The following is a 26299-nucleotide window of genomic DNA, read 5'->3' on the forward strand; positions in this document are numbered from 1 at the left end:
TCTCTGCTTCTTATGCTCTGAGCCGCTCAGCGACTCAGCAAGTCTCAGGAAGCTGCAGAGCTGACAGGTTCCCCAGAACCCAGCTACTGTGGGTCATCAGGCCACAGCCACGCTGCAGCACCTACCCTGGGAGGTCCTGGAGGTTCGCACACAGTGGCTTCCTTTGCTGCATGGCGTTTCCTGAGCTAAGCAGCCTCACAGGAAACCGAGAGCAGCATGTGAAAACAAGAGAACAACAGGAGGAAGAACAGCTTGAGGGGTGGGGGGCAGGGGGCGGCAGAGGAAGTGCGGAAAATAGATCACAAGGGGTGCAGGGACAGTCTTCAGGGGTCCTCTGTGACTCCTCTCTGGTCCCTACCTGAACTCGGGAACCCCCCAACTTTACTGAGCAGGGGATGGCTGTGGGACCGGTGTGACAGGAGCGTGTGAGCAGACACAGACACTCAGCTCTTGGGGCCTCGTGCAGGGTGTCAGGCTGGGCTGGTGACCTCTAAGGCCCTGCCAGCCCAAGCTGCTGACTTAGTTCTGTAATTCACCGAAGGATGAATTATTGAGCCAGCCACTGTCCTTAGCAATGGCATGAAAAGGTCAGGGGCGGTGAAAGACAACAGGGAGAGACTGTAGATGGAGATGGGGCCTCCCTAAAGAGTTGGGGTCTGGCAAGACCTGAAGGGTGAATGTGGATTGGTCAGGAGTAGGCTTGTGGATGGTGGAGGGAGCCTTATGCCCAAAGGGCCTGAGGAGGGGAGACTTGGAGGGTCAGTGTGGCTGCAGCAGATGATGGGAAAGGGCCTGGTCACTCGGGGTCAAGACGGTCACCAGAGGAGGTCATGGGAGAATTGTGAGTAGGGAGGCCTGAGGTGGGATCTGGGTGTTGAAAAGATTAACCTGGCACTGTGTGGTCAGTGGTTCTGAGCCAGCTGGGACACCAGTCAGGAGGCCAGGACAGCTGTCCAGGGGTGGTGCTGGGCTAGGCTGGGTGGTGGGTGCAGCTGGAGAGTAGCGGGCAGGTCTGAGCCACGTGGAACTGAGACTTAGCAGGACTCGGTGTGCACAGCTGAGGAGGGCTCTTCACCTGCTCCTCCTCCTCACTGGCCCCTCCGCATCCAGTCTGGTTCCAACTTGCTCCTCCCCGTGCAGGCAGAGCAGACAAGCCAAGCTTGTGCCCAGCCCTGTGGTTTTTTGCTATGGGGGTCGCCTCTGCCCTGGATCACACAAGTCACTGGCCCCACCTTGCCACTCAGGCCTCAATTCCAAGGCCACACCTCAGAGAAGTCTCCTGTGATGGGCTGGTTGTGTCCCCCCAATTCATATATATTTTTTTTTTTTTTTTTTTTTTTTTTTTTTTGAGACGGAGTCTCGCTGTGTCCCCCAGGCTGGAGTGCAGTGGCGCGATCTCGGCTCACTGCAAGCTCCGCCTCCCGGGTTCACGCCATTCTCCTGCCTCAGCCTCCTGAGTAGCTGGGACTACAGGCACCCACTACTGCGCCCGGCTAATTTTTTGTATTTTTAGTAGAGACGGGGTTTCACCGTGGTCTCGATCTCCTGACCTTGTGATCCGCCCGCCTCGGCCTCCCAAAGTGCTAGGATTACAGGCGTGAGCCACCGCGCCCGGCCCCCAATTCATATGTTGCTGTCCAGACCCCCAGTGTTCCTCACAATGTGATCTTATTTGGTGATGGGACATTTAATGAGGTAATCAAGTTAAAATGAGGTCTTTAGGGTGAGCCCTAATCCAGTCTGACTGGTGTCCTTCTAAGAAGAGGAGATTAGGACAGAAACACGCACAGAGGGAAGACCACGTGAGGATACAGGGAGAAAGAGGCCCTGTCTGCTAGCCCAAGAGAGAGGCCGCATGAGAAGCCAACGCTGCTGACGCCGCACTCTGGTCAGCCTCCAGAGCTGTGGGAGACAAATGCCTGTTGTTGAAGCCCCCGGTCCGTGGGGCTTGTCACAGCAGCCTGAGCTGACTCACACACTCCCCGACCCTCCCTTTGTCCACCTGCTTAGTTACTGGTGGTCGACAGCATCCCGCACTGAGAGTGGGCCCACGAGGGCAGGGTCTCTGCCTCTTCCCAGCTGCCTCCCTCATGCCCAGGACAGCATGGGCCCTCTCCGGCCACTTGACAGAATTTGGTTGAATAATGAAAAGTCAGTGGTTATTTCTGACAGAAAATCATGAAGAGGCAAAATGAAGGGTCTGAAGACTCTGTCTGCCCCTTCCTGGGTCTCTGACTGGGTGGCTCCAGGCTTCTCCAGTCACCTCAGTCGTCTCCGGAAACACGCCCACCCCCAACTCAGAGCAGATTCTGACAGTCCCTCTGGCCCCTGCCTAGTCACAAAGAAGCCACCGCCCTTCCTCGGCCAGGTCCTCTGCCTGGCTGAGGGGGACTGGGTGCCATCATTGCCTACAAGTAGCCGCCCGTCCAGCCCCCTGACTACTGTTCTTTGGAGAATCGACTCCTCCATTTCTCCTGGCCAATGTGTCGGGCAGGGCCAAGGGTGAGAATGTTTTAGCCAGGCCTAGCTAATCGGAGTGGCAGTGATTGGTCCAGAGTAGTCACATGACCCTAGGTTGGCCAATCAGCATGCTCCATTTCCCTGGTATCAGTGACTGGTTCCAGGAGGGGCGTGGCCTATGTTGGAACTACTGGGAAAGAGAAAGTGTTTCTGTTGGGGGTGATTGGGAGGATAGGAGCTAATCCTGATGATGATGGTAGCTGTCTTGCTACCTTATGGGAAGAATGTCTGAGATCAGAGCCAACTAGGAAAAAGACAAGATAAAGGATAGAAAGTAAGAGATTCCAGGTATCATAACTTGAGCTCCCGAATCTAGCCATGCCTGAAGCTACATACGCTTAAGATTTTTAGTTGATAAATAAGTGCCGTTCCTACTTTTCTTTTGGCATAAGGCAGTGAGAGTGGTTTTAGTCATTAGCAACTAAAAAATCCAATATAATATAGAACCCTCTCCATCCAAAGGAGGCATATTTTTATTTTTTGTCATTTTTTTTCTACACAAGACCACTTTGACCGTCTATATCCCAGGTTGTACCGTCAAAACAATCTGGCGATCATGATGCCCATCCCCTTGTGTCCTCCAGAGCTCACCCGGCTTGGGTCTGCAGAACCATATATACTACCCCTGACTTAGGCCAGGCCATGTGAAAGTCCTGACACTGGCACCTCCGGAGCTACAGGACAAGCCAGGCCTCCACCCAGGAACTGGCCTTTTCTTCCAATGTCTCCTTGTGGGTAAACAGATATCCTTATGTGAGGAGAGATTTTCTCTTTGGATGAGACCACCTTAAATGAGGAAAACTACCCATGCACCAGGCCCTTTGACTTTCTGGAAAACTACTACACTACATAAAAAAATGCCCAACGCGGCCGGGCGCGGTGGCTCAGGCCTGTAATCCCAGCACTTTGGGAGGATGAGACGGCCGGATCACGAGGTCAGGAGATCAAGACCATCCTGGCTAACACGGCGAAACCCCGTCTCTACTGAAAAATACAAAAAACTAGCTGGGGGAGGTGGCGGGCGCCTGTAGTCCCAGCTACTTGGGAGGCTGAGGCAGGAGAATGGCATAAACCCGGGAGGCGGAGCTTGCAGTGAGCTGAGATCCCGCCACTGCACTCCAGGCTGGGCAACAGAGTGCGATTCCCTCTCAAAAAAAAAAAAAAAAAAAAAAAAATGCCCAACGCCTGGCTTGGAGGCCCAGTGTCCACTCTTCCACCTTCTCTTTGCCTGGTGCTGAGCTGTAGCCTTTACGTTTCTTGAATTTTCACTTCTAAGGAGAAATTCATGAGGTGAACATTTGCTGTTTCTGTCTAACCTGCATCCTTTTCTGTCTCCTAGTAACAGCACCAACCTTCCTTTTGGGAGTTGTCCCACCTCTATGGCCACCCAACTCTTGGCCCACTTCAGGGTTGAGTGTGTGCCCTGGTCCAGGCCAACAGGACTATCCTAGTAGCCTGGTCCTGGTCTCGGCCTAGAGGCGGTGCTGTGACCCAGGTTGGGCCAATCCACGTTCTTTCCTAGGACTTTATCTACAGGTGCTGGGAAGCAGAATGTTGGGTCACAGAATTTGAAAAGTTATGAATCTGGGGTCCCTGCAGCCATGTTCCCAGCTATGTGGAGCAGGAGTGAGTAGAACCAGGCAGGGACAAGCAGAGATCCAGGTGGATAGAGAGTGCTGGAGGCACAGGGGCCGAAAGCCCATCCGAGGAGTGTGCAGCAAACACAGGCACACCCCACAGGTGGGAATGCATTCCACAGGCCAGGGCCAGCTGACAATGACATTTAAGGAGGGCTTATTATGTGCCAGGCATCATTTTAAACGCTTCCTATTATCTCATTGGATTCTTACCCTGTGAGGTAGGTACTAAAATTAACCTATTCTCCAGATGAGAAAACTGAGGCACAAGCAAGTTGAGTTGTAGCTTCCCCAGAAGCATCAAGACACCAAAGAAAATGTGCAACATACATAGGTTAGCAGATGAGGCAGGTCATGGCCAAGGGTGACTGGTCTGGCACTTCAGCCCACCCCATGTTCTTTGTGGCTGCCTCAGGCCTGAAAAGGCTGAAGCTTATTTCCAACCCACCTGTGGGAAGTAGCAGAAAGAGCCACAAACTCGTGGACTGAATCCAGCCTGGCTGTGCCCCTGATTTATTGGGTGAGCCTGGGCAGATTACCATCCCTCTCTAGGCTCCTTCCTTCTCTGAAGGATGCATTCATTGTACATATTAGCTTGTGCAGTCAAGGCGCCTCTCTCTGGGAGGGGTGCAAAGCCTCAGGCTCAGGAGAGGGTGTATCTCTAAGCTGTGAGACCAAAGTGTGGGCCCAGGCTCTGTCCTCCCAGAAGTACAGCTAGGGGAATGCATTTGAATGAGGGCAGGTTTCTCTGGGGACACCACTGATTGGCCACCTCGACAGATAGCCCACGGCTCCTCCTCCTCTGCCTCCTTGCTCTCCAAGGCCTGCCCCTTTGTGATCCTGCCCTGGACAGGCCTTGCTTTTTTGGATAGACAAGAATGAGTGTCCCCACTTCATTCTTTCTTTCTTTCTTTTTTTTTTTTGTTTTTTGAGGTGGAGTCTTGCTGTGTCACCCAGGCTGGAGTACAGTGGCACAATCTTGGCTCACTACAACCTCCACCTTCTGGGTTCAAGCAGTTCTCCCGCCTCAGCTTCCCGAGTAGCTGGGATTATAGGTGCGTGCAAGGAGGCCTGGCTAATTTTTGTATTTTTAGTAGAGACGGGGTTTCACCATGTTGGCCAGGCTGGTCTTGAACTCCTGACCTCAGATGATCTGCCTCCCAAAGTGCTGGGATTACAGGTGTGAGCCACTGTGCCCAGCCCAATAAGTTCCAATATTTATTAAGCCTTTCATTATTCTGGGTACTTTCAACACATCAGCACGTTGAATCTTCAAATACTCCATGATGTGGGTATTATAATCATTACTATTCTCATCTCATTTTACAGATGAGCTGAGGCTCACAGAGGTGAGAACGGCTTGCCGCAGGCCACACTCCCAGAGCTCTACCACCATGCTGCCTCCCCCGCCACACTCGATGTTTATGCCAAGACAGAATCCTATACCCACTTTACGGCCGAGGAAACTGAGACTCACAGAAGTGAAGGGAACAGCTCTAGCTCCTACCACACATGTGGAGGAGCCGGGAATCAAAGCCAGATTGGTCTGGGCCTTCTGAGCCTGGGCCCCCACCCACTGAGCCCCCTGTGCATCCTGAGGGCCTGGGGCATGCAGTGGGTACCCGAGTGGGTCTGCCTCTTTGTGAGCCTGAGTATTGTTCCTGGAGGAGGAAAGGCCTCTTTTCTCACCAAGGCCACCCACACACCCACCTCCAGGGACGACGGAATCCGAGGCCTCCCAGCTCCAGATGGTGCCCCATGCCCCCTCTGCTTGCCCCCACCCATCCACCTCCCTCCCGCCCCGGACCCGCTGACTTTGGCCCACCCAGGTCAGGCCAGGCAGCCGCAATGGGGCAGAAGAAAGGAGGCAGCCCTCAGATGGCCTCACCTTTGTGTCCCCTCCATGGTGACCAGCCAATTGCCCCCCCTCCTCCCTCCCCCACCCCCTTTCTTCCATCCCAGCCTTTTCATCCTCCCCCGACAACAAAGCCAGAGGCCAGGCCGCCAGGCCTCTCCTTGTTCCAGCTGAGCTGAGCTGGCTCTCTGCCTTTTCTGTCTTTTTGAGAGCCAGCCCCTGCCCGGTGGTGCTGGCCCTAGGCTGGCTGCCCTGCCCAGGTGTCCTGAAGGCCCTATCAGGGCCTTCAGAGCAGGGTCAGGGGCCAGACCAGGCAACTGGCTGAGACATGGGCGGTTTCAAAAGGACAAGATGTCACAAATCCACCAGATACCATCTACTGAGGACTCAAGGGGGACCCCTCAAGGCAAGACAAGGCCACTGGACCACTTAGGGGTCTCCTTGTGCTGAAGTCCCAGATGTTATGCCCTTTCTTCCACTTTTGAGGACAGCATCCACTCCCATGCCCGCTGGCCCATTCGTGTGTCCACACACATCTTACTATGTGACAAGGCTGGACTGGGTGCTAGGCCACAGAAGTGCCAAGCCCTTATGCTCCCTCTGGAGGGCTCCCAGGTATGGACAGAACCTGGGGATAACAATCTTCTTCTGTCCACCCTCCCCAGTGAGCCCTAAAATCACCTGGATGGGCACAGGTTGGTGAGGGCATAGAGTCCCCCTGAAACCACCCCTAAAGCACCCAGCAGTCAGGAAAAGCTGACCTCCAGACAAGCCTGCTCCCGTGTCTAACCAGGTTTCCTCCCAGGACCTTTAGAGTTCAGAGTCTTGAGCTGCCACAGGTGGGCTATTCTATGCAGACAAGAAAAGGATTGGTCTGCAAGCTCCAGAGAGGGGCAAGGGGGTGTGTTCCTTGAATGTGTCTGGGATACAGTGTCCCTTGTTTCTCCTGGGAGGATCTCATTTCCAGAGTCCAATGGGCCTTGCTCTCACTCCAGTGGTATGTGACTAAGGTTTGGCCAGTCAGAGCATCAAATTGTCCTGGCCCCTGTGATGAATTCAGGATGAACATGTTTCCAAGTTGGCTGAATGAGGCCCATATCCAGGACTTCAGTGGGATGGTTCAGATAACAGATGGCCTTTCTACCGGACTGAGCTTTGGGGATGTTAGCCTGGCACCCCAAGGGCTACTGGGGGAGAGAACTTGCCAGAGAGTAAAGCAGAGCTTCAGCATATCCTGGTAATACTACGTGAGTACCTGAATTCAGCCATGTCTGAAGCTGGACATGCCTACACTTTTCAGTTCTAAGAACTAACTTCTTTTTCACCTAGGTCAGTTTGCATTAGGCTTTCTGGCACTCACCCAGGAGACCTGGATGATAGAAAGGAAGAAAAGAAAGAGAAAACAGAGGAGAGAAGAAAGGTGGAAAGTGGTTTCGGTGGAGAGTGCCACTGAAACACCTTGGTTGGACAGGGATTGAATGACATTTTATGAATGGTGATGTCAGATTTTCCATATGAAGCTGTTTGCATTACTGCAACAGAATCCCCCCCTCCAATAATCAGTAATGTCTACTATGCATAAAAATTTGTGTGGGGATGGACTATTTTGTGGGATTTGAAGGATAAGGAGCTGAGTTTCTCACCTCAGACGAGGTCGTGTTTGAACAGAGACCAGCTGTGGGGAAGCAGGATCAGAGGCTGATGTGGCTGTGAGGAGACCACAAGCCTCTTGGGAGGGCTGCATGCCTCAGCAGGCAGGGGCTGGGCCAGGGAGTGCCTGAGTCTTCCCCAGCTCTAGGAGGCCTGAAGATGCCTTTTGACACCTGGGGGGCTTCTATTTCACCTGCAACTCTTACAACTCTGAAAGCAGCAGCAGCAGCTCCTTCGTGGCCCCTCAGCACATGGCACACCTGTGCCCTAACATGTCTACTGCCATTTCTGTGTCCCCAAGGATTCTGGCATGGGGATTGGTCCACAGAAGTTGCTTAGAAAATACTGTTGAATGAATTAAATAAATATCTCCAATTGCTTACATATTTACTGTCCATCCTCTTAGGCTGCTGGTCAAGATGGTGGATTGAGGTGCTATGGGAAGCCCCTCTTCCATCTACGAATATGCTGAAATGCTGCATAAAATAGAACTATTTAAAAGGGTATAGAGCCAAAGTCAAAATCAAGAAGAGGAGATCTCCAGCTTGTGTGGAAAGCAGGAGATGGAGCTGAAATGCCCATGGAGGGATTAGGGACAGGAGACCTTGCGTAGTGAGTTACAGAAGGAGACTCCCTGCATGAGGCCAGGGGCCAGCAAGGGCTGTCTTATCCATAAACAAAGATGAAAAATATTCCACCTATTGGCCTTGGGGTTTTGTTCCCAGGTATGGGACTCAATCTCTCACTACCTGTGTAGCTAGGCAACTCCAAGCTAAGAATCACAATTAAAAACTGGTCTAGAATCAGGGCCTAGTGGAGGCAAATGGAGAACTGCTCTGAAGGGAACTCTACAACCGGTTCTATGTGTGACTCTCAAGGATCATGGCCCTGCCAAAGATGGGCTCACAGCCCAAAATGACAGTGCCTGCCAAGAATGCCTCATCATGACAAAGACAGCAGGTGTAAAACATCTCAGGAAGCTCAGATATTACAGCAATCCAAAAGAGACTGTAAAATTAATATGGTTGAATGCTACAGAGATAAAGGATTAGACAGAACCCACAACACAAGGACTGATAAGGATGAAAAAAAAAGTACAGGTCTGAAAAAGAACTCAATAGAAGCCCTAACATGAACAATAGAGTCATCGAGATCCCATTTTAGGAAAGTGGCAGAGTTTGACTCAAAGTTAGGAAACTCAACACAGTCTGAATTCAGCTGAGTTCAGGTATGTGACTTTAGTAAACCCACTCCCAACTCCAAGGGTCTATTTCCTCAATTGAAACATATGACATAATACCAACCTCAGAGGGAAGATGAGAAGATCGGAGTGAGTCGGTCTCTGTGAAAGTGCTTTGAACACTGGGAGATGCTGGAAAAGTGTGAGTTGGGTCATTTATTCTAACCAAATGGCTTCAAGCTGTCATTCTCAGGGGGAGTTCAGTCATTGCTCTGTTTTCCCCCCCAAAGACACATCTGCAGAGCACCTGGAGACATTCCAGAGTGATGTCACTTAAAAGGGTGTGATGGGGCTCTGCTGTTTGGGGCATGGGGCCCTTTCCTCCCTGTAATTCCTCTAGACTGCAGCCCCCTAGGCCAGCTGCAGAGGAGGGGGTTGATTCAGCGCAATAGTCAGGGACATCTGAGTTTCTGGCACTTGAAAAGCAAAAGCAGGCTGGGTGCGCTGGCTCACGCCTGTAATCCCAGCACTTTGGGGGGCCGAGGTGGGCGAATCACAAGGTCAGCAGTTCAAGACCAGCCTGGTCAACATGGTGAAACCCCGTTTCTATTAAAAATACAAAAATTAGCCAGAGGCAAAAGAATGGCTTGAACCTGGGAGGCGGAGGTTGCAATGAGCTGAGATTGTGCCACTGCACTCCAGCCTGGGTGACAGGCGAGACTCCATCTCAAAAAAGAAAGGAAGGGAAGGGAGGGGAAGGGAGGGGAGGGGAGTGGAGGGGAGGGAAGGGGAGGGGAGGGGAGGGGAGGGGAGGGAAGGGAAGGGAAGGGAAGGGAAGGGAAGGGAAGGGAAGGGAAGGGAAGGGAAAGGAAAAGAAAGAAAGAGAAAAGCAAAAGTAGAGGTGAATTGTACCCTCCCCAGCCAGTAAAATGTCTGGCCGATGTTTCTGGGGTAGGAGAATCCAGGGGGACTTGTGCATATTACCAAACCCAACTCGAGCTTGTGGCCTGGGGCCATCAGGCTGGGCTGTGAGTCCTGCCCTTGCCACTAAGTTGCTGCGCCACACTGGACAGCTGCTTCCTCCCTGGTCTTGGTTTTCTCGTCTGTGAAATGCTGAAAATAACACTTTTCTTTTAGACTAGTTCAGAGGCCCCATGAGCTCACATGAAAAAGTGCCTCGTACGCAGCTGATGCTCAATAAATGCCCATGGCTATTCTGTCTCCTCTCCTTTCCCTTCTTCTCAGAGTGAGAGCTTTGGGGCAGGTCAGTCCATAAACCAGCAAACTCTGACCATAGAAAATGGGCAGAGGTGGTCAACCTCCTGGGCAAGGTAGGGTTGAAAGCATATTTCTAGAGGGGCAGAGAAATGAGTGACACAGTCATCTGCCTAATCACTGTGTGCCCTTCACATAGTGTTACTCGCTCTCTGGTCCTCAATCTCCTCATCACTAGGTGTTTCCTTCAAAGCCTCTGCAATAGCTGCTCCTCCTTCTTCCTTACTAACAGAATCCACTTTTGGCTGGGCACAGTGGCTCACGCCTATAATCCCAGCACTTTGGGAGGTCGAGGCGGGTAGATCACCTGAGGTCAGGAGTTTGAGACCAGCCTGGCCAACATGGTGAAACCCCGTCTCTACTAAAAATACAAAAATTACCCAGGCGTGGTTGCATACGTCTGTAATCCCAGCTATGGGGAGGCTGAGGCAGGAGAATCTTTTGAACCTGGGAGGCAGAGATTGCAGTGAGCCAAGATTGCGCCATTGCGAAAAAGCCTGGGTGACAGAGCAAGACTCTGTCTCAAAAAACAAACGAACAAAAAATAGAACCCCAGTTTTGTTTGAGACTGACTAACAGGACCAGCCCTTCCAGGTTTCTTCTTATGCCCAATCAGCAGATAGAAGGTCTGGAGGCACAGCAGCCATCGTGTAACTGTGAATCAAAGCACACAGGCAGTGGGGGAAAAGTGCTTTGACTTTTCTGCTTTGTGGCTGTGTGGCCTTGGGTATGTTACTTAACTTCTCAGTGCCTCATTTCTCACAATGTGTAAACTGGGGATAAAATGCCTACCTTGAACAATCTTATGGGGACTAAATGGTGTATTGGCTATGAATCCACTTTTTCTGTTGTAAAGGGCTATGCCAATGTTTGTAGTCACTTGTAGCATTCTGCTATAGAGGACTAGTTGTGACTTTAGAAATAAACAAAGAAGAGCCCCTTTATTTCTCCTCTTGGATAAAGTTCCAAGGCTGGATGTGGGCCTCAAGCCAACCAGCCCTGCTCTTTAGCCATCAGCTATGCAAACAGGAAGTGGCTCTCCAAACACTGCACGCTGCAGGAGGCTGGCCCAGAGTCTGCCTCTTTGGAGGCCTCCTTCTAGCCCCATGCCTTCCCATCTCCCAGTTGTGAGCTCCTCAGATGTCCAGTAGGTTCAAGGCCATCCCTTCTGCCTGCCCCACCCCCAGCCTGGGCCAGACCGCCTTCCTCTCAGGACCAGGATGGCAGGAGCCCCTCACTGGGCTCCGCACTATCTTCTGCTCTCCCTGTCTGCCCATCTCTTTGTCACACTGTAGCCAGGGTAACTTTTTATTGAAATGTAAATCTGCTTCTGTCACCTCCTTGCTTAAAACTTTCCCATGGTTTCATGTTCTTTCTCTTAAGGGAAAAACTGAAGTCCTTGCTGCCACCTTCCAGGCCCTAAATGGGCCTACCTCCAGCTCTACCCCTCCAGCCACTCGGGCTTCCTTTTAGTTTTTGAATGGTGCTAAGGCCCCTTCTGCCCTAGGGCTTTGCCCGTACTGTTCCCATTTTCTAGAATGTTCTCTCTTCTCCTCTTTCCATCTGGCCCAGTAACATCCTACCCTCAAGTGTCACTTCTTTGGGGGCAGGCTGATGAGTGTCCTCCACACCCTGCCTGCTGCCACACATCTGTTCCTGTGAAGGTCTTATCTGCTCACAGGTGGCTGCTCAGGGCAGGGAATTCAGTCTGTCCTAGTCACATGGTCACATCCCTGATGCCTGGGATGGCCCCTGGCACAGAGAAAATGCTCAGCAAATGTGTAGTCAGGCCAGCCGGCAGGCAGGGGTGCCTTGTGATTTGAAAGGGAGAGAGGCTCTGTCTACCAAACATCTACCATGTGCCAGGCAGGAGCCCATGGCCTCTTCACAGCCACTCCCGCAGGCAGGGACCCCAATCTGTATTCTACCCAAGAGGAAGCAGGGTCTTTGAGGGGTGGTGACTTGCCCACACTCACACATCTGCCAAAAGTCCTGCCAAGATTTGAATCTGGGTCCCAAGTCCAGCTTCCTGCCCTGGTGGAGCTAGCACAGGCAGTCATTATACACCTGTTTCCTCATCTACAGAGTGGAAACACAGCAGTACCCACCTCACAGGGCAGCTGTGAGGCTTAAATGAGTTAAGCCACATAAAGTACTTAGCTCAAGGCCTGGCACACGGCAAGTGCTTAGTAACTGTAAGCTATTATCATTATGATCGAATCCAGGAACAAATAAGAATAAGCACATTCAACTGCAATCTATGATAAACAAATAGAGGGTGTTTGTGGGTGAACAGGAGGATGGATGGACGGCTGGCTGGGTGGGTGGGTGGGGGGAAGGATGGATGATGGATGCGTGGGTGGGTGGGGGGATGGATGGATGATGGATGGGTGGGGGGATGGGTGGGTGGGTGAGTGGATGGATGGATGAATAGATGGATGATGGGTAGGTGGATAGATGGTGGGATGAGTGGATGGGTGGATGGATGAATGGGTGAGTGGATGGACGAGTGAGTGGATGGATAGGTGGGTGGGGTGGGTGAGTGGATGGACAAATGAATGGATGGATGGATGGATGGGTGAGTGGGGTGGGTGAGTGGATGGACAGATGGATGGATGAATGGATGGGTGGGCAGATGGATGCAGAGCAAGCAATGGAATAGACTTATGACTTAAGAAATGGAGAACTGACAAAGGAATGAAAGAACACGTGAATAAATGCATGGAGAAACTGGGGAACACGAGAGCGTGTGGGAGGGGGTTTGCACACCCGAAGTCTGGGAAAATGGGAGCCGAATTGGGGCACTTGGGCCCAGGGCCCGCGCCCCTGCTCACCTGTAGCGTTGCAGCTCCGCTTCCAGCCGCCGCACCCAGCGCTGCAAGCCGGGCACCTGTCGCGCCAGCGCCTCCAGCTCTCGCACGCGGTGCAGGCTGCGCAGCACCACCTGCCGGGCCTCCTCCGCGCGCCGCCGCACCTCGGCCTGGCCACGGCGCAGCCGCCCAGCGCGGGCCTCCGCCGCAGCCCGCGCGCCTTGTGCCTGCCGCAGTTCCCGCACCGCAGCCTCCGGTCCGCCGCGCTCCATCTCGTGGGTGCTCGCCTGGCTCTTCCAGAGCCCGACCTGCGGGGACAGGGCAGCAGGGGCAGGGGGTAAGTGCCCCAGCCACATGCACCAGACGAACGCCCGCCACGACGGCGGTCCCCATTCCTCCGCACCCAGAAGCGCGTGAGCACGTTTATGGCGCCGCCTGCTTCCAGGTGCCAGGCCCTTAGGTCCCGTGCGTCCGAGCTCCTTTAACCCTCGCCACATCCCTAGGGAGGCGGGAGCTCTAATGATTCCTCCTCGCCCGCCCCCGCAACCCTCCAGCGTTTTTTTTACTGATGAAGGAAACTGAAACACGACGCCAGTATTCTGTTCCTTCTGTGGTACCAATGATTCTTCAACCTCGCACCTCGTCTCGGTCTACTCCTGTGTTGGCGGCGTTCAGCCTGCCGGGTGGCAGTTCCTCATCTCCTAGACTCCCCCCAGTGGCACTTGCAGCCCTCCCCGTGCCTGCTCACTAGAGGCTCCTTGAGGGCGGTTTCTGTCTATCTTTACTGGTGTGTTCCCAGAGCCTAAAACAAACCTGGCACATAGTAGGTGCTCAATAAATACCCGAGCATGAGCGATGCCGGAAGACCTTTCAGGCGCATCCCATGGCTCCCCGTACATTACTTGGGATTCCACATCAGAGGAGTACTTTCCCGCCTCCACCCTGGCTTCCATGCACACCAACACTGAAAACCACACCTTGCCACTTTCCTGCACTCTGCAGTGTCCTGAGCTAAAGCGGGGTCATATAACGTCATTTTCTTCCTGGCCTGTTGTCGCCTGGGGTAGGGGCTGTTCCTTTCCTCCTCTGACCCCTGCGGCCCAGCACTGCCCTTGGCGCACAGCTGGCACAGTGCTTAAGTGTTTGTCGACGGCTCCCAGATGCTAAGGCTGGGTCCTCATCTCACCCCATGGTTTCTTCTCAATAGCCCAGAGCGGGTCTGGTTCCCACAGGCATTTGGTGGCCCATGAGTGCCTGATCCATAGTGTGAGCCACCCTGTCTATTTCTCACTTGTCTGTTTCTCCCGCAGGGAGCCCCGTAAGTCGTTGCTGATTGACAGAAGGAGCTGTCAGTCTACTCCAGGAGGCAGGGAGATCCTTAAAGGTGAGCTCAGGGCCTTCTTCACACTTCTGTCTCCTAAACCTCCCAGAAGCCTGGCAGGAAGGAGAGAGAAAGATGCTTGTTGAAAGGGAATGTGTGAGACTACCCAGACAAGTGCAGTTCCTGGGTTAGAAGGGGCAAGACGCGATGATGCGGGGGTGGAGCAGAAAAGTGGGGTATGGTTGTCTGAATGTGACTGGGGTTTTCAGGAGTGGAACAGATGGTAAGAATAGGGTTGGGGACTGGAGTGGAATGGGGAGGAACAGGGACAGGATGCAAGTGGGCTGAGGCGGGGTGGGATGGTGTAGGGCTGCCCTCTGTCTACCCTTCCTCTGCCTCTGTCCCGTCGGGCTCCGCAGCCAGCCAGCTTTTAGTTCGAGCCCTCTCCCAGGCGTTACCACCCTCCCTCCGCGGCCAGCGCGCACCTGCAGTGCTAGGCAGCGTGCATCACTGCTCTGCAGCGCAGCGCGCAGGTCCTCCACCAACTCGCGCAAGCTGCTATTCTCCTCCTCCAGCCGCGCAACGCGCTCGCAGTTAGGACCGCTGTCAGGGCCAGGCGCGCAGGGCGGGCGGCGGCGGCGGCGCGGACGGCGCAGGCGGATCTGCGTCTCGATGTGCTCGCTGAGAGCGCCGCGGGGCAGCCGGGGCCCCGCACGGGTGCCGAAGTAGCCGCAGAGGCGCGCGTGGAACTGGCGGAAGGTGAGCTCCGGCGGCTCGGCGCGCAGCGCCAGGCGCGCCTCTTCGTCGGTATCTGAGTCCCCGTCCGTGGCCAACTCAGCGGCCGCGTCCCCGGTGGTCACAGCTCTGGAGTTCGCGTCTCCGGCTGCCTCCCCGGCCGCGGTGGCCCCCTCCGCGCGCAGCCCCAGCACAGCGCAGAGGGCGCGGAAGTCGGCGCGGGGCAGGCGGCCGGCGCCGCGGCAGTCCAGGTGGTGGAAGACCTCCTGCAGGTACTGGTCCAGGCCGGTGGCCAGCACCACGATCTCGTTCTCCACGCCGCGGTCCAGCCCATAGTGGTGCGCCAGGGCGCTCAGCAGCCACTGCGTGCGCCGCGCAGGTCGCCGGTACGGGTCACCTCCCGCGCTCTCCATGCTGGCCTCCGCGCCCGCGCTGTCCGGCTCCATCGCTGCGCCGCGCGCCTCGCTCCTCCGGTCCCTCCTCCGGTCCCTTCGCCCCGCCACTTCCAGGGGCGGCCCTAGAGTTTCTTGAAAGGAGGGGCTTAGCGGTCGCGATCTGGTTGGAGCGGCGCCGGGGACCGTGTCCAGCAGCTGCGCTGGCCTCACAGGGCGTCTGGTTTACCCCAGTTGCTTTGGAGGGGTCTGGGGTAGGAGGTCCAGGAGCCCCCCGGGACCCCTGCAGCGCCACCAGTGCCCGGTCGGCGTCCGAGTTTGGCTTCTCCGCGTGACTCCCGCGCTCTCCTCTCCTCACTCCCGGGGCGTTCCTGGCGTCTGCGCTTTTCCTCCCCCTCCCGGCCGTCCACTCTCAACTCCCTCCTCCCTTCGCCCCGCCCGCCTGGCGCGGAGAGTTCGCCCCGAGACCTGGGCGAGGGGTTGGCGCGGGATCCGAAGCCGAGGAGGGCCTTGGGGGTGGCGGCCTCGTCCGGTTGCTGGGTATGTGCCCCCACACCCAAGCGTCACTCTTCCCCCTCTTCCCGGAAGGCCTTTCGAGGGTTGCCTGGCAAGCCTGCTCTCGCCGCCCTGTAGCTGTGGGTGCGGAAAAGTCTCCCCTCCGCTTAAATTCAGCTACCAGGTTTCCGAGCACTTCTTGTGCCACCATAGACCTTGCAAAAAGCCCCAAGTAGTAACTGGGAAAGAGAGGGAAACAGGCTTGGAGAGGCAAGGGGTCTAGGTTAGGGGCACCCCGCTGGTCAGAAGCTGATCTGTGCTAACTGCTCTGTCCAGATCCCTGTTGGGGGTGGGGATAGGATTCTCGGGAAAGTGGTGTCTCCCGCCCCTGCCACCTTTGTGCCTGAGGGTGCTGACTTGGCAATGGGATCCGAGTTCCATCTCTGAGCTGGGGTTAGGTTAACAGGTTGATGATTGGCTGATGTTTTAGAACACATTTCTGGAAGATGAAGAAAAACCTGCTTCTCTGGTGAGTACTGGACTGTGTTCGCTTTCTTTTTCACGAGAGGCGTGCAGTGATATTGTGATATTGTTCACCTGTTACCTGCACCGGGAACGGTTATCCAGCCACGGTATCCAGCCACGTTGGAGCAAGAGGCAGACTCTTCAGCTGTTCCTAGCTATAACAGAGACAGAATCTTGCCTTGTGGATAACTCTGTGAGTTTAAATGTAAAATCTTGCCGTTTGAAAAGCGATAGCATTCTGTCTCCTCTGCCACAGTATCCCAGAATCAGCACTTTGTCCATTTGGCAAATTCGTACTTGTTCTTGAAGGCTTTGCCCAGAGTACATCTCTGCTGGGAAGGAATTAAAGGCTTCTCCCCAAGCATTTTGGACATACTGTTTTAGGTTTGTTTTTAATTATAAAAGTAATGGCAATTTGACAAAGTTTTTACATCACATACACTTCTTGGCTTCTACTTTAGAAAGCCACTGTGCACAGGATGTTCACTGCATCATTGTTTATTAGAGTGAGAAACTGGAGAACACACGGTGTCCATCAGATCAGCTAGGACTCAGCAAACGAGGATGAGCAGACACAGCAAGGCACAAGCTGATTATGCACAACACTGATGCTTGCATAACAAGAACAAAAACAAAAAACAATACTATTTTCTGCTGAGACATGTGTATGTGAGTGCACAGAAGAAGAGGGAGGGATTCGTAAGTGGATTCAGTGGTTTTCTCTGCAGATGGGAAACACTGCAGTATTTACCTTTTGATAAGATGTTCTCATGTGTTTCTTTTTCTTGGCCGCGTGCGGTGGCTCACACCTGTAATCCCAGCACTTTGGGAGGCCGAAGCGGGTGGACTGCCTGAGGTCAAGTGTTCAAGACCAGCCTGGCCAACATAGTGAAACCCCTTCTCTACTAAAAATACAAAAAATTAGCTGGGCATGGTGGCAGGCGCCTGTAATCCCAGCTACTTGGGAGGCTGAGGCAGGAGAATCATTTGAACCCGGGAGGCGGAGGTTGCAGTTAACTGAGATCCTGTCATTGCACTCCAGCCTGGGTGACAAAGCGAGACTCCGTCTCAAAACAACAACAACAAAAAAAAGAACCTGATTTTATTTCATGTCAGTGCTGAGGGCTGGTAGCCCAGGCAAGAGTGCAACACCCTCCCCGCCCCCCACATCCCTGCAGCTGGTAAAGGAATCCTTTGAACAGTAGCTTTCCTGGGCCAGTCAATATTGAAAAGAAAGCTTTTAAATGTCTTGCTGGGAGCCTTTGCAGGCCTCTGCTCCCCTACAGCTCAGGGAAGTAAGGGTTGATAATGGTTTTCTGTCAGGCCTGTCTGTCTGCCCCGTGGTGTTACCAGGCACCTCTGAAATAATTCTGGTTGCATCCACAAGGTTTTTGTTTAGGTTCAAAGTGAGCAAACTCAGAGGTCTCCTTGCACTCTTTTGTATGAGCTGGGGGGATGGGCATGTGTCTGTGTAGGGTAGAGTCAGGGCTGTGGCAAAGAAATGATTTTCTGAAGTCAGTTCAGTATTGTTTGAGCCATTTCAAATAGTATATTGTTTAAAGTGTCTTTTAAAGGTCCAGGAAAATGCTAAAAAGCAAAAATCATCCACTATTCTGCCACCAAGAGGGGACCACTGTGTATTTCTGATGTATTTATTTCCAAACTTTTCTATGTATTTGGGCATGAAAGAACTTTTTGGAGTGATTGAAATACTCTGTCTTCATGGTATAGTGGTTGCATGACTGTGTACATCTGAATTTCACAGTGTGCAAATTGTAGCTCATTCAACTTGACATGAAAAGCACAGTGGAAAGGGCGCCGTTGGGATCTTTCTTTGCACAGGAACTGAGCTTTGTAAACAGCTTGACTGTGGTTTCTTTGCAGACACTGCTCCAGAGGCTGCTCTGTGCTCCCTCAGAATGAACTATAAGGTGCTTTGTCATCCCCCACAGATGCCTACAGAGGTAATTTTCAGCTTTTCTCCACAAAAACAATACTGTGAACAGTTTGTGCCATATCTTGAGTGATTTATTACCGGGCCATGGAGTATACATATTTTATAAACTCGCGATATTGTCACACTGTTTTTTGGAAACTTGTGTTATTCTATCCAGAGCCCAGAATTGTCTGGGAATGTCCTTGGGCCATTATTTTCAGTGTCATAAAGCTTTTGGGTTTTTAGGAGTCTTGGTTAGTGGATTTGCTTTAGTGTTCAGACACCAAGCTTTACTTCTATTAAAAATAGGCCTGTTGTTAGGCAAAGATTTCTTAGATACAACACCAAATGCATGGTCCAAAAAAGAAAAAAAATGATGAATTGGACTTTCATCAAAGTTCAAAACATTTACACTTCAAAAGATACTATTAAGAAAATAAGATGAACAGGAGACTAGAAGGAAATATTTGTAAAACATATGCCCAGTAAAGAACTTATATTCAGAATTTACAATGAACTCTTACAAGTGTGTTCTGGCTTGTAAGAACAAGTAACAAGTAACAAGAAGACAAACAATCCAATCAAAAGTGAGTGAAAGATACAGATATTTCGCCAAAGAAGTTGTATAAATGGCCAACATGCATATAAAACAATCTCAGTATTCTTAATTGTTAGAGAAATGCACATGAAAACTACAATGAAATACTATATCATACCCATGAGAATAGCTGTAATGAATAAAACAGGCAACAAATCTTGTCAAGAATTTGGAGAAACAGGAAACTTCATGTTATTGATGGGAACATAAAATGATTCAGCCCCTGTGGAAGATAGTTTGGCAGTTTCTCAAGAAGTTAATCACAAAATGACCATACGACCCAACTATTCCACTCCTAGATATCGACCCAAGAGAGATGAAAACACGTCCACACAAAGACTTGCATGGGAATGTTCATTGCAACATTGTTCATAAATGTCTAAATGCCCAAGCCAAATGCCCATTAACTGATGAATGGATAGGCAAACTGTGGTCTGTCCACACAATAGAATATTATTCAGTCATGAAAAGGAATGAAATACCGACACATGCCTCAACATAAATAAACCTCAGAAACATAACGGTAGGTGAAAGAAACCAATCACAAAGCCAGAACACATAGTGTCTGATTCAATTTATAGGAAATGTCTAGAAAAGGCAAATTTTTAGAGATAAAGTAGATATTGGTTGCCTAGGACTGGGAGTTGGAACAGAGATTAATTATAAATGTGCATGAAGTCTTATTAGGGGGATGAAAATGTTCTAAAATGAATTTATGATGGTGATCACACCACTTGGTTACTGAAAATTACTGAAAATCATTGAATTCTATGCTTGAAATGGATGGATTTTGTGAAATAAAAAATACTTCAATAAAGCTGTTAAAAATGGGGAAGGGGCAAGAAGAAGATGGATGTAGCTGATTCCCAATATGCTTCCAGCTGCCAGAGTCTTGGGATAACTTCAGGAAGGCCTCGACATAACCTGTGGGAGCTTGGGAACCCCCCACCCGGCAGAGTAAGGAAGCAGGGATGGATTGTTCAATGACCTTGAACACCTCCCACCCCTGGATGTTTGCCCCTCTGCTTACCAGAGGTACAGTCCATGTCTTCATCCCCTTGAAGTGGGGCCAGCCTCATGACTTCCTTTGGTTAATGGCATGTAGCAGAGTGACATGGTGCTGGTTCCACGCCTAGGTCCCAAGAGGCCTTGCAGCTTCTTCTGTGCCCTCTGGGATCCCTGCTCTGAGAATGCCATGTGAGGAAGCCAGGCCAGGCTACGGGGAGATGAGGTGCCACCTGGAAGGAAGCTGGTGTACCATTGGGGGCGGGGGAGCCGATGGAGGGGAACCAGCGGGCCCGCGGAGAGCCAGCAGCAACTTCCAGACATGCAAGTGAGGCCTTCTGGCACCTTTCAGCCATGTTGGTCCTCCAGCTGAGCACAGCACAGGGAGTGAACCCAGGCGAGGCCAGCAGAGAACTACCTAGCTGATACATGGAGTGGTGAGAAATAACAAGTGTTTGTTGTTTGATGCCATTAAGTTTGGGGATGGTTTTTACTCAGTAACAGATAATTGAAACAGAAGACCCCTTTCCTTTGCTTCTGATCTGCCAGCCCTGAAGCCATCTTCACTGAGGTGGGGTTGTAGACACACCACTCTCTCACACCTGAGTAGTGGGTGGCACACCTTTGCCCTGACTTCATCCTGTGATGCTCTAGGTCTTGACCCAGACACCACCTCTCTCAGGGCAGTGGTTCCATATTCTGGTTGTGTAATACAATCTTGGTGGTAATTTAAAAATATGGCTCCTGTTCCTATTATTTGTTGCACAACAAATCACCCCAGAACTTAGTGGTTTAAGAGAGCAACAACTTACTTTGCTTATAAATCTGCAATTTCTCATGATGGAGACAGCTTGTTTCTGTTTCTTAGTGTCAGCCAGGGTGTCTCAAAGACTAAAGGCTGGGATCATTTGAATTCTTGCACTCTCATATGTCTGGGAGTTGAGGCTGGCAATTGGCTGGGAACCATCAGTCACAACAGCTTCATGTGGCCATTTCACATGGCTGCTTGGGCTTCCTCACAACATGGTAGCTGGATTCCTAGCATGAATACTATACCTCAAAAGAACAGGGCAGAGGTAGATGGAATTTGTACGACCTGGCCTCAGAAATCACATAGTGTCATTTCCTCTCTCTCTTTTGACTGAGGCAGGTCACAAAGGTCTGCCCAGTTTCCAGGGGAGGGGTCTAGACCCTCCCCGCCCCCACTGGGTGGGAGGAATGTGAACCCCAGGATGCCTGCCAGAAGATTATGTGGGAGGGGATCTTTTGAGGTGGCTGTCTTTGGAAAATACAATCTGTCACTGGTTCTTAAGCCCCACCTCTGGAGAGTGACTTCCACAGGTCTTTAATGAAGCCTCAGAATTGTATTTTTGACATGTAGGTGTTTCCAATGCACATCCAGGATGGCACATTGGTCCTTGGTCCAAGACCTCTGGCCTCTCACTACTGAACTTGGGGAGAGATTGGCCTCTGCCCTAGGTGGTGATGTGATCAAAGAACCTTTGGAGGGAAACCAGCCTCAGGCCAGTGGGTAGGACCTGGGGAACAGGAGGCCTGATATCTGTCCGAGGGTGATGGTGGTGTTGAACTGCCCTTGTTAAAGGGCCCTTTTGGGGGCTGGTGTATCTGAGTAGCTTTGTATTCTTCCAGCCCTTTGTGTGTCTCCTGAGCACTTCCTAGCATATAGACAGCAGTCTCCAGGCTGCTGCAGGTGGGGTGTGGGCAGGTGGTTGTGGCTGTCATGCTGAGAGTTTCAACCCCCTCCTCACAGGGCCCACTGCCATTTGGTGTCTCCCCTCACAGCTGTACTTGAGGCTGTTTTTTAGACTAACTGAACCCGAGGAGTATTGGAGCGCCCAGTATTAAAGGGGCTGTCCCATGCCCTGAGAGCAGTCTGGGGAGGCATGCACTAGGAGGCTCAGGACTTGGGTCTCAGCCCCAGCTCTGCCACAGTTTTGCTCTTTGACACAAAGTAGGTCATAGCTCAACTCAGAGCTAAAGTTTTCTTAATAGCCAAGCGTGTGTGTAGCCTCAGCTCTCATTCTCTTGAACAAACTGACTGCCAGAGCGGGGTACCCTCCCTCAACAGAAGACCTGCCTTGGCTTCCCATTGCCCATAGTCCTGTGCCCTACCTGCCCTTTGGGGCTATGTACCATGGGCCGCGCACGCTGCTGCAGCCTCACCATCCATTCCTGAAACTTGCCATGCCCTTTCACCTCAGCCTCACCATCCGTTCCTGAAACTTGCCCTGCCCTTTCACCTCTATGGGCCTTTGCATATGCCTCTACCTGGAATGCTTTCTCTTGCTTTCACCGCCTCTGCCTAGTCACCCCCCAGATTTGGCTTTGCTCACCTCCTCCATGAAGCCTACCGCAGCCCTCCACCCCAGCGGCTTGCTGTGCTGAGGTCTTCTGTATTAGGAGCGGCAGCCAGGGCTCTCAGCTTGGGTGGTTTAGCAGATGAGCGGAGGCTTTGGAGTCAAGCAGTCCGGATTTCAACACAGTGCTGCGCCCTACTTGCTGTGCGACCTCAGGCGAATTGCTTCACCTCTCTAAGCTTTGTTTTCTCATCTCTGAGTTGGCGCTCATAATCACTAACCAGAATTCTCATGCTATTTTAAGGACATCAGCGACAGAAGCAGGGAATCTAATGAGACAGATCGTGGGGAGGTCTGAGTTTGCAGAGCCCACAGCTTCCTTTGCTGTTATTAAAGAATGGGAGGTGGGAGCTGATGGAGGGGGAGGGAGAAGCCATCAACCCCTCTCCCCCATCGTACGGGCAAGGGCCAGGCTTATAGTAGGTGCTGACGTTCAGAGTAGAAACTCCTTAAAGAGTGAATGAATGATTGAATGAATGAAGGCAGCTGGTTTCTGAACGTGGATGTAGCCATTTGACAGACTGCGCGCAGTGGCTGAGGGGGAAAGCCCCGCCCCGCGGAGCCCCGCCCCCAGGCCGCAGGCCCTCGCATCTCCTAGCAACCGCCAAACGGAGCTGAGTGGCTGGGCCTCCGGCCCTCCCTGCACCCGCGGACGCTCCTTTCAGTCTTGGAGTCTCTTCGCCGAGGTGGCTGTGGATCTGGTGCGGGAGTTGCCGCCGCCGTCCAAGTCCCCGCTGCCACCCAGCGCATCCGCTCGCAGGTACCGCCAGCACCTGGAGAGGAACCCCGACCCCTGTCCCCAACTCGGCCGCAGCAGCCCGGGACCCTTCCCTCCTCTCCTCGACGCGTGTTCCCTCCCCGGTGTTTGCCCGGCGTTCCGCCTCCGTGGGCCCTGAGCTGATGTCCCAGCACCCAGTGCACATTCATGTTCTGTCTAGGGGGCAGAGCTTGCCCTCCCCGACCTCGCCAGGCTCCTGCACGTGCTGCCCGCGGCCTGGTTTGCCTCTCCCCAAATAGCAAACGCATCTTGTGCTTAGTCGCAGCAGACCTGCCTGAGTAGACGCCCCCTCTTCCGCCTGGTGGCTCCCGGGAGCTGCTCACCTGGGGCAGGCATTCCAGAAGCCCGGCAACTGACTCCTGGTTAGGCGAAGGAAACGGGGTTGCTCGTCGTCGTGCTTACTGCCAGCCACTCTTCTCTGTGGTTCCTTCATCCATTCATTCTCTTAAGTCGGTTGAGTACTGACTGTGTGGCAGGCAGTGAAGGAGCCCCGGAGTTCACCAAGGAGCAAGCTGGGGAAGCGGGGAAGAGACGGGTGGGTGCTCCTGCAGGAGGCCGGACTTACTTCCTGGAGCAGCCCTGGAATACAGGCGGGGACAGCCTCACTTTCTCCCTGCCAGGAGCGCCGGCGGCTCTGCAGCATGTCGCTGAATGCCTGGGAGTGGGAAGAGGACCCCGCAAGCATAGAGCCCATCTCCTCCATCACCAGCTTTTACCAGTCCACGAGTGAGTGTGACGTGGAGGAACACCTCAAGGCCAAGGCCAGGGCCCAGGAGTCTGACTCTGACCGCCAGTGCAGCAGCACTGAGTCCTCATCTGAGCCTGCCAGCACCTTCAGCTCCGACGTGCCCCACGTAGTCCCCTGCACATTCACCATCTCACTGGCCTTCCCTGTGAATACGGGTAGGTGCTAGAGCAGAACTCTAACACCCTCTGAAAAAAGGAGGTGTATGACTTTCTGCAGGAATTTAGGGTGCATATGCCCCACATCGTCTCTCCACCTGCCCCACCCCAAAGCGGGCTGACCAGTGCCAGCCAGGAACAGAGGTTGAAAAGAAACAGCAATTTTAGGAGAGGCCCAACTGTGGCTGCATCAGCTTCACATGCTTAATCCTCTCAATAACCCTGAAGCAGATGATGTTCGGTCTGCTTTTTACAGAGGAGAAAAAACCAAGGAGAGGTTAAGGCATGGATTCTCATAAGCGTTTGTGCATCACCTAATACCTTGTTTAAAATACATTTTCCGGGAGTCTGAGGCAGGAGAGTCTAATGAGAGAGATTGTGGGGGAGGTCTGAGTTTGCAGAGCCCACAGCTTCCTTTGCTTTTATTAAAGAGTGGGAGGTGGGAGCTGATGGAGGGGGAGGGAGGGAGGGAGGGAGGAGCCATCAACCCCTCTCCCTCATCCTACCGGCAAGGGCCAGGCTTATAGTAGGTGCTGATGTTCAGGGTAGAAACTCCTTGAAGAGTGAACGAATGAGTGAATGAATGAAGGCAGCTGGTTTCTGAACGTCTCTATATGTCTCTAATTTATCCTACCCCTTATTGGTGGATATTTGAGTTGTTTCAAATGTTTTTCTGTTACAATTCTGCGATAGACATTCTTTACATACATTTTTGTGCATATATGTGGGCACTTCTGTTGTCTGTATTCCAAGAAGTAAATTTGCTGGATTGAAGGCATACATTTACAGTCTTTGACAGATACTGTCAACTTCTCCTTTAAAAGGGCTAAATAACTTGCCTTTCTGTCTACAGAAAATGAGAAGCTCTGTTTGTCCATTTGCTGGCCCACCTGAGATTGAATCAGAAAAGGTCTAATGCTACCAGAGCCTGGCAGGAGAAGCTTGACTCCAGTCTCTGCACAAATGCTAACCATTTTGGTAGCAGAAAAATTAATGCTGCAGCAGCCTCCTGGGGTTAAAAATTTAGACTTTAAAAGCTACAGCTTTAAAGAGGGTCATGTTTTTATAGAATTATATTTGGATTAAATGTTATGGAGCTTCTTATCATGTGAAAAGCCCCGACCTAGAGTGTGGAGTTTAAGCTGGAGTGTAAGCAACCAGGGGCGGGGTCAGGGGGCTCCTTGGGCTCTGGACTCTGGCAGAAGCCCATCTGTACCTTCCACATCCTGTCACCCTGTCCACCCTACATTGGGTGGCTTCACCTATGACGTTTTTGTGAAGCTGTTTTCTCTGTGTCTGGAATATCTGCTAGCTTTGCTCCTCTAAGACTCTGCTAAGGACCCCCCTGGGAGGCCCACCCCACCCTCCCCATGCAGAGTTTGCCCCTCCACCTTTGTTCTTCACAACCTTGTTTCTGCTGCTGTTATTGCACAAATCACATTGTACTGTGATTATTATTATTTTTTTTACCTGCTTCTTAGGGCCAGGAGGGACTAGGGTGAGGCAAGTAGGGCGTCTCTCCCAAAAACATCTGGCTTGGCCATGTGATTTCACTTTAACTCTATCACTTTTTTAACCCTAGGCCTACTAACCAACACTCACTCTCCAACAGAGACACTCACTCTGAAAACCACGCACTTCAATTTTGCACTCAGGTGCGCAGTCCAGGTCCTGCTACTTTGCTGGCTAGGAGCACTGGACCTGTACCTCCTTTCCCAAATTGGGCAGGCAATGTCGAGTGCGCAGCCTCTCACAACATCAAGCTCCATGGAACTGGGGAGATGGATCTGCTTTTCCACATGAGGTTAAAATGAGACTTTTTCAATCTGTATCTTCAAGGTCTTAAGGGGAAATATGCAAGTTTGATTGAAAAATATAAGAAGCACCCTAAAACAGACAGTTCTGTTTCAAAGTTACGTCGTTTTTACCACATCGAGTATTTCCTTCTGCCGGACGATGGAGAACCTAAAAAAGTTGACATATTGCTATTTCCAATGGTGGCCAAAGTGTTCCTGGAGTCAGGAGTAAAGGTGCGTGTGTGAGTGCATGTGACCTTACGTATGGTCTAATGCTTATCATGAAAAGTGTGCCACTCCATGGATGTGCAACATCAGCTTTACCTCCAGTTTGCTAGAATTGGAGGATCCCAGGCCCCACCTCCTGAGTAGGAATCTGCACTGACCTGATCATTCCAATTACTGACTTTTTTTTTTTTTTTTTTTGAGTCGGAGTCTTGCTCTGTTGCCCAGGCTGGAGTATAGTAGTGCAATCATCTCCGCCTCCTGGTTCAAGTGATTCTTATGCCT

The 26299-nt window shown here is 52.1% G+C and overlaps 2 protein-coding genes across 17 annotated transcripts in view; one reads left to right on the forward strand and one right to left on the reverse strand.

Annotated features, from left to right (window-relative positions):
• LOC105477785 (EF-hand and coiled-coil domain containing 1) overlaps positions 1-15905 on the reverse strand; it is a 44325-nt gene extending 28420 nt beyond the window's left edge. The window contains exons 1-2 of one of the 2 annotated variants that reach the window (XM_011734578.3): positions 14734-15905; positions 12952-13235 (exon numbers count right to left, since the gene is read on the reverse strand). In XM_011734578.3, coding sequence (XP_011732880.2) covers positions 12952-13235; positions 14734-15429 — 980 coding nt within the window. In that variant the 5' untranslated portion in view covers positions 15430-15905. The remainder of the gene's footprint in view (positions 1-12951; positions 13236-14733) is intronic. The other variant, XM_071092299.1, reaches the window with a different exon arrangement.
• Positions 15906-15923: 18 nt separating this feature from the next.
• Positions 15924-26299, forward strand: part of CFAP92 (cilia and flagella associated protein 92 (putative)) — an 82657-nt gene continuing 72281 nt past the window's right edge. For 5 of the 15 annotated variants that reach the window (XR_011620264.1, XR_011620263.1, XM_071092293.1 and 2 more), the window contains exons 1-4: positions 15926-16588; positions 18280-18359; positions 23711-23993; positions 25833-26023. Coding sequence is in view for 12 of the 15 variants with exons in the window: in XM_071092293.1 (XP_070948394.1) it covers positions 18315-18359; positions 23711-23993; positions 25833-26023 (519 nt within the window). In the remaining 3 variants the exon portion in view is untranslated. Of the gene's footprint in view, positions 16589-18279; positions 18360-22912; positions 23073-23710; positions 23994-25832; positions 26024-26299 lie in introns of those variants that run through there. The other 10 variants (XM_071092289.1, XM_071092287.1, XM_071092288.1 and 7 more) reach the window with 5 other exon arrangements.

The sequence above is a fragment of the Macaca nemestrina genome, chromosome 2 (genome assembly GCF_043159975.1).
Source record: "Macaca nemestrina isolate mMacNem1 chromosome 2, mMacNem.hap1, whole genome shotgun sequence".
In the NCBI taxonomy this organism is placed as follows: domain Eukaryota; kingdom Metazoa; phylum Chordata; class Mammalia; order Primates; family Cercopithecidae; genus Macaca; species Macaca nemestrina.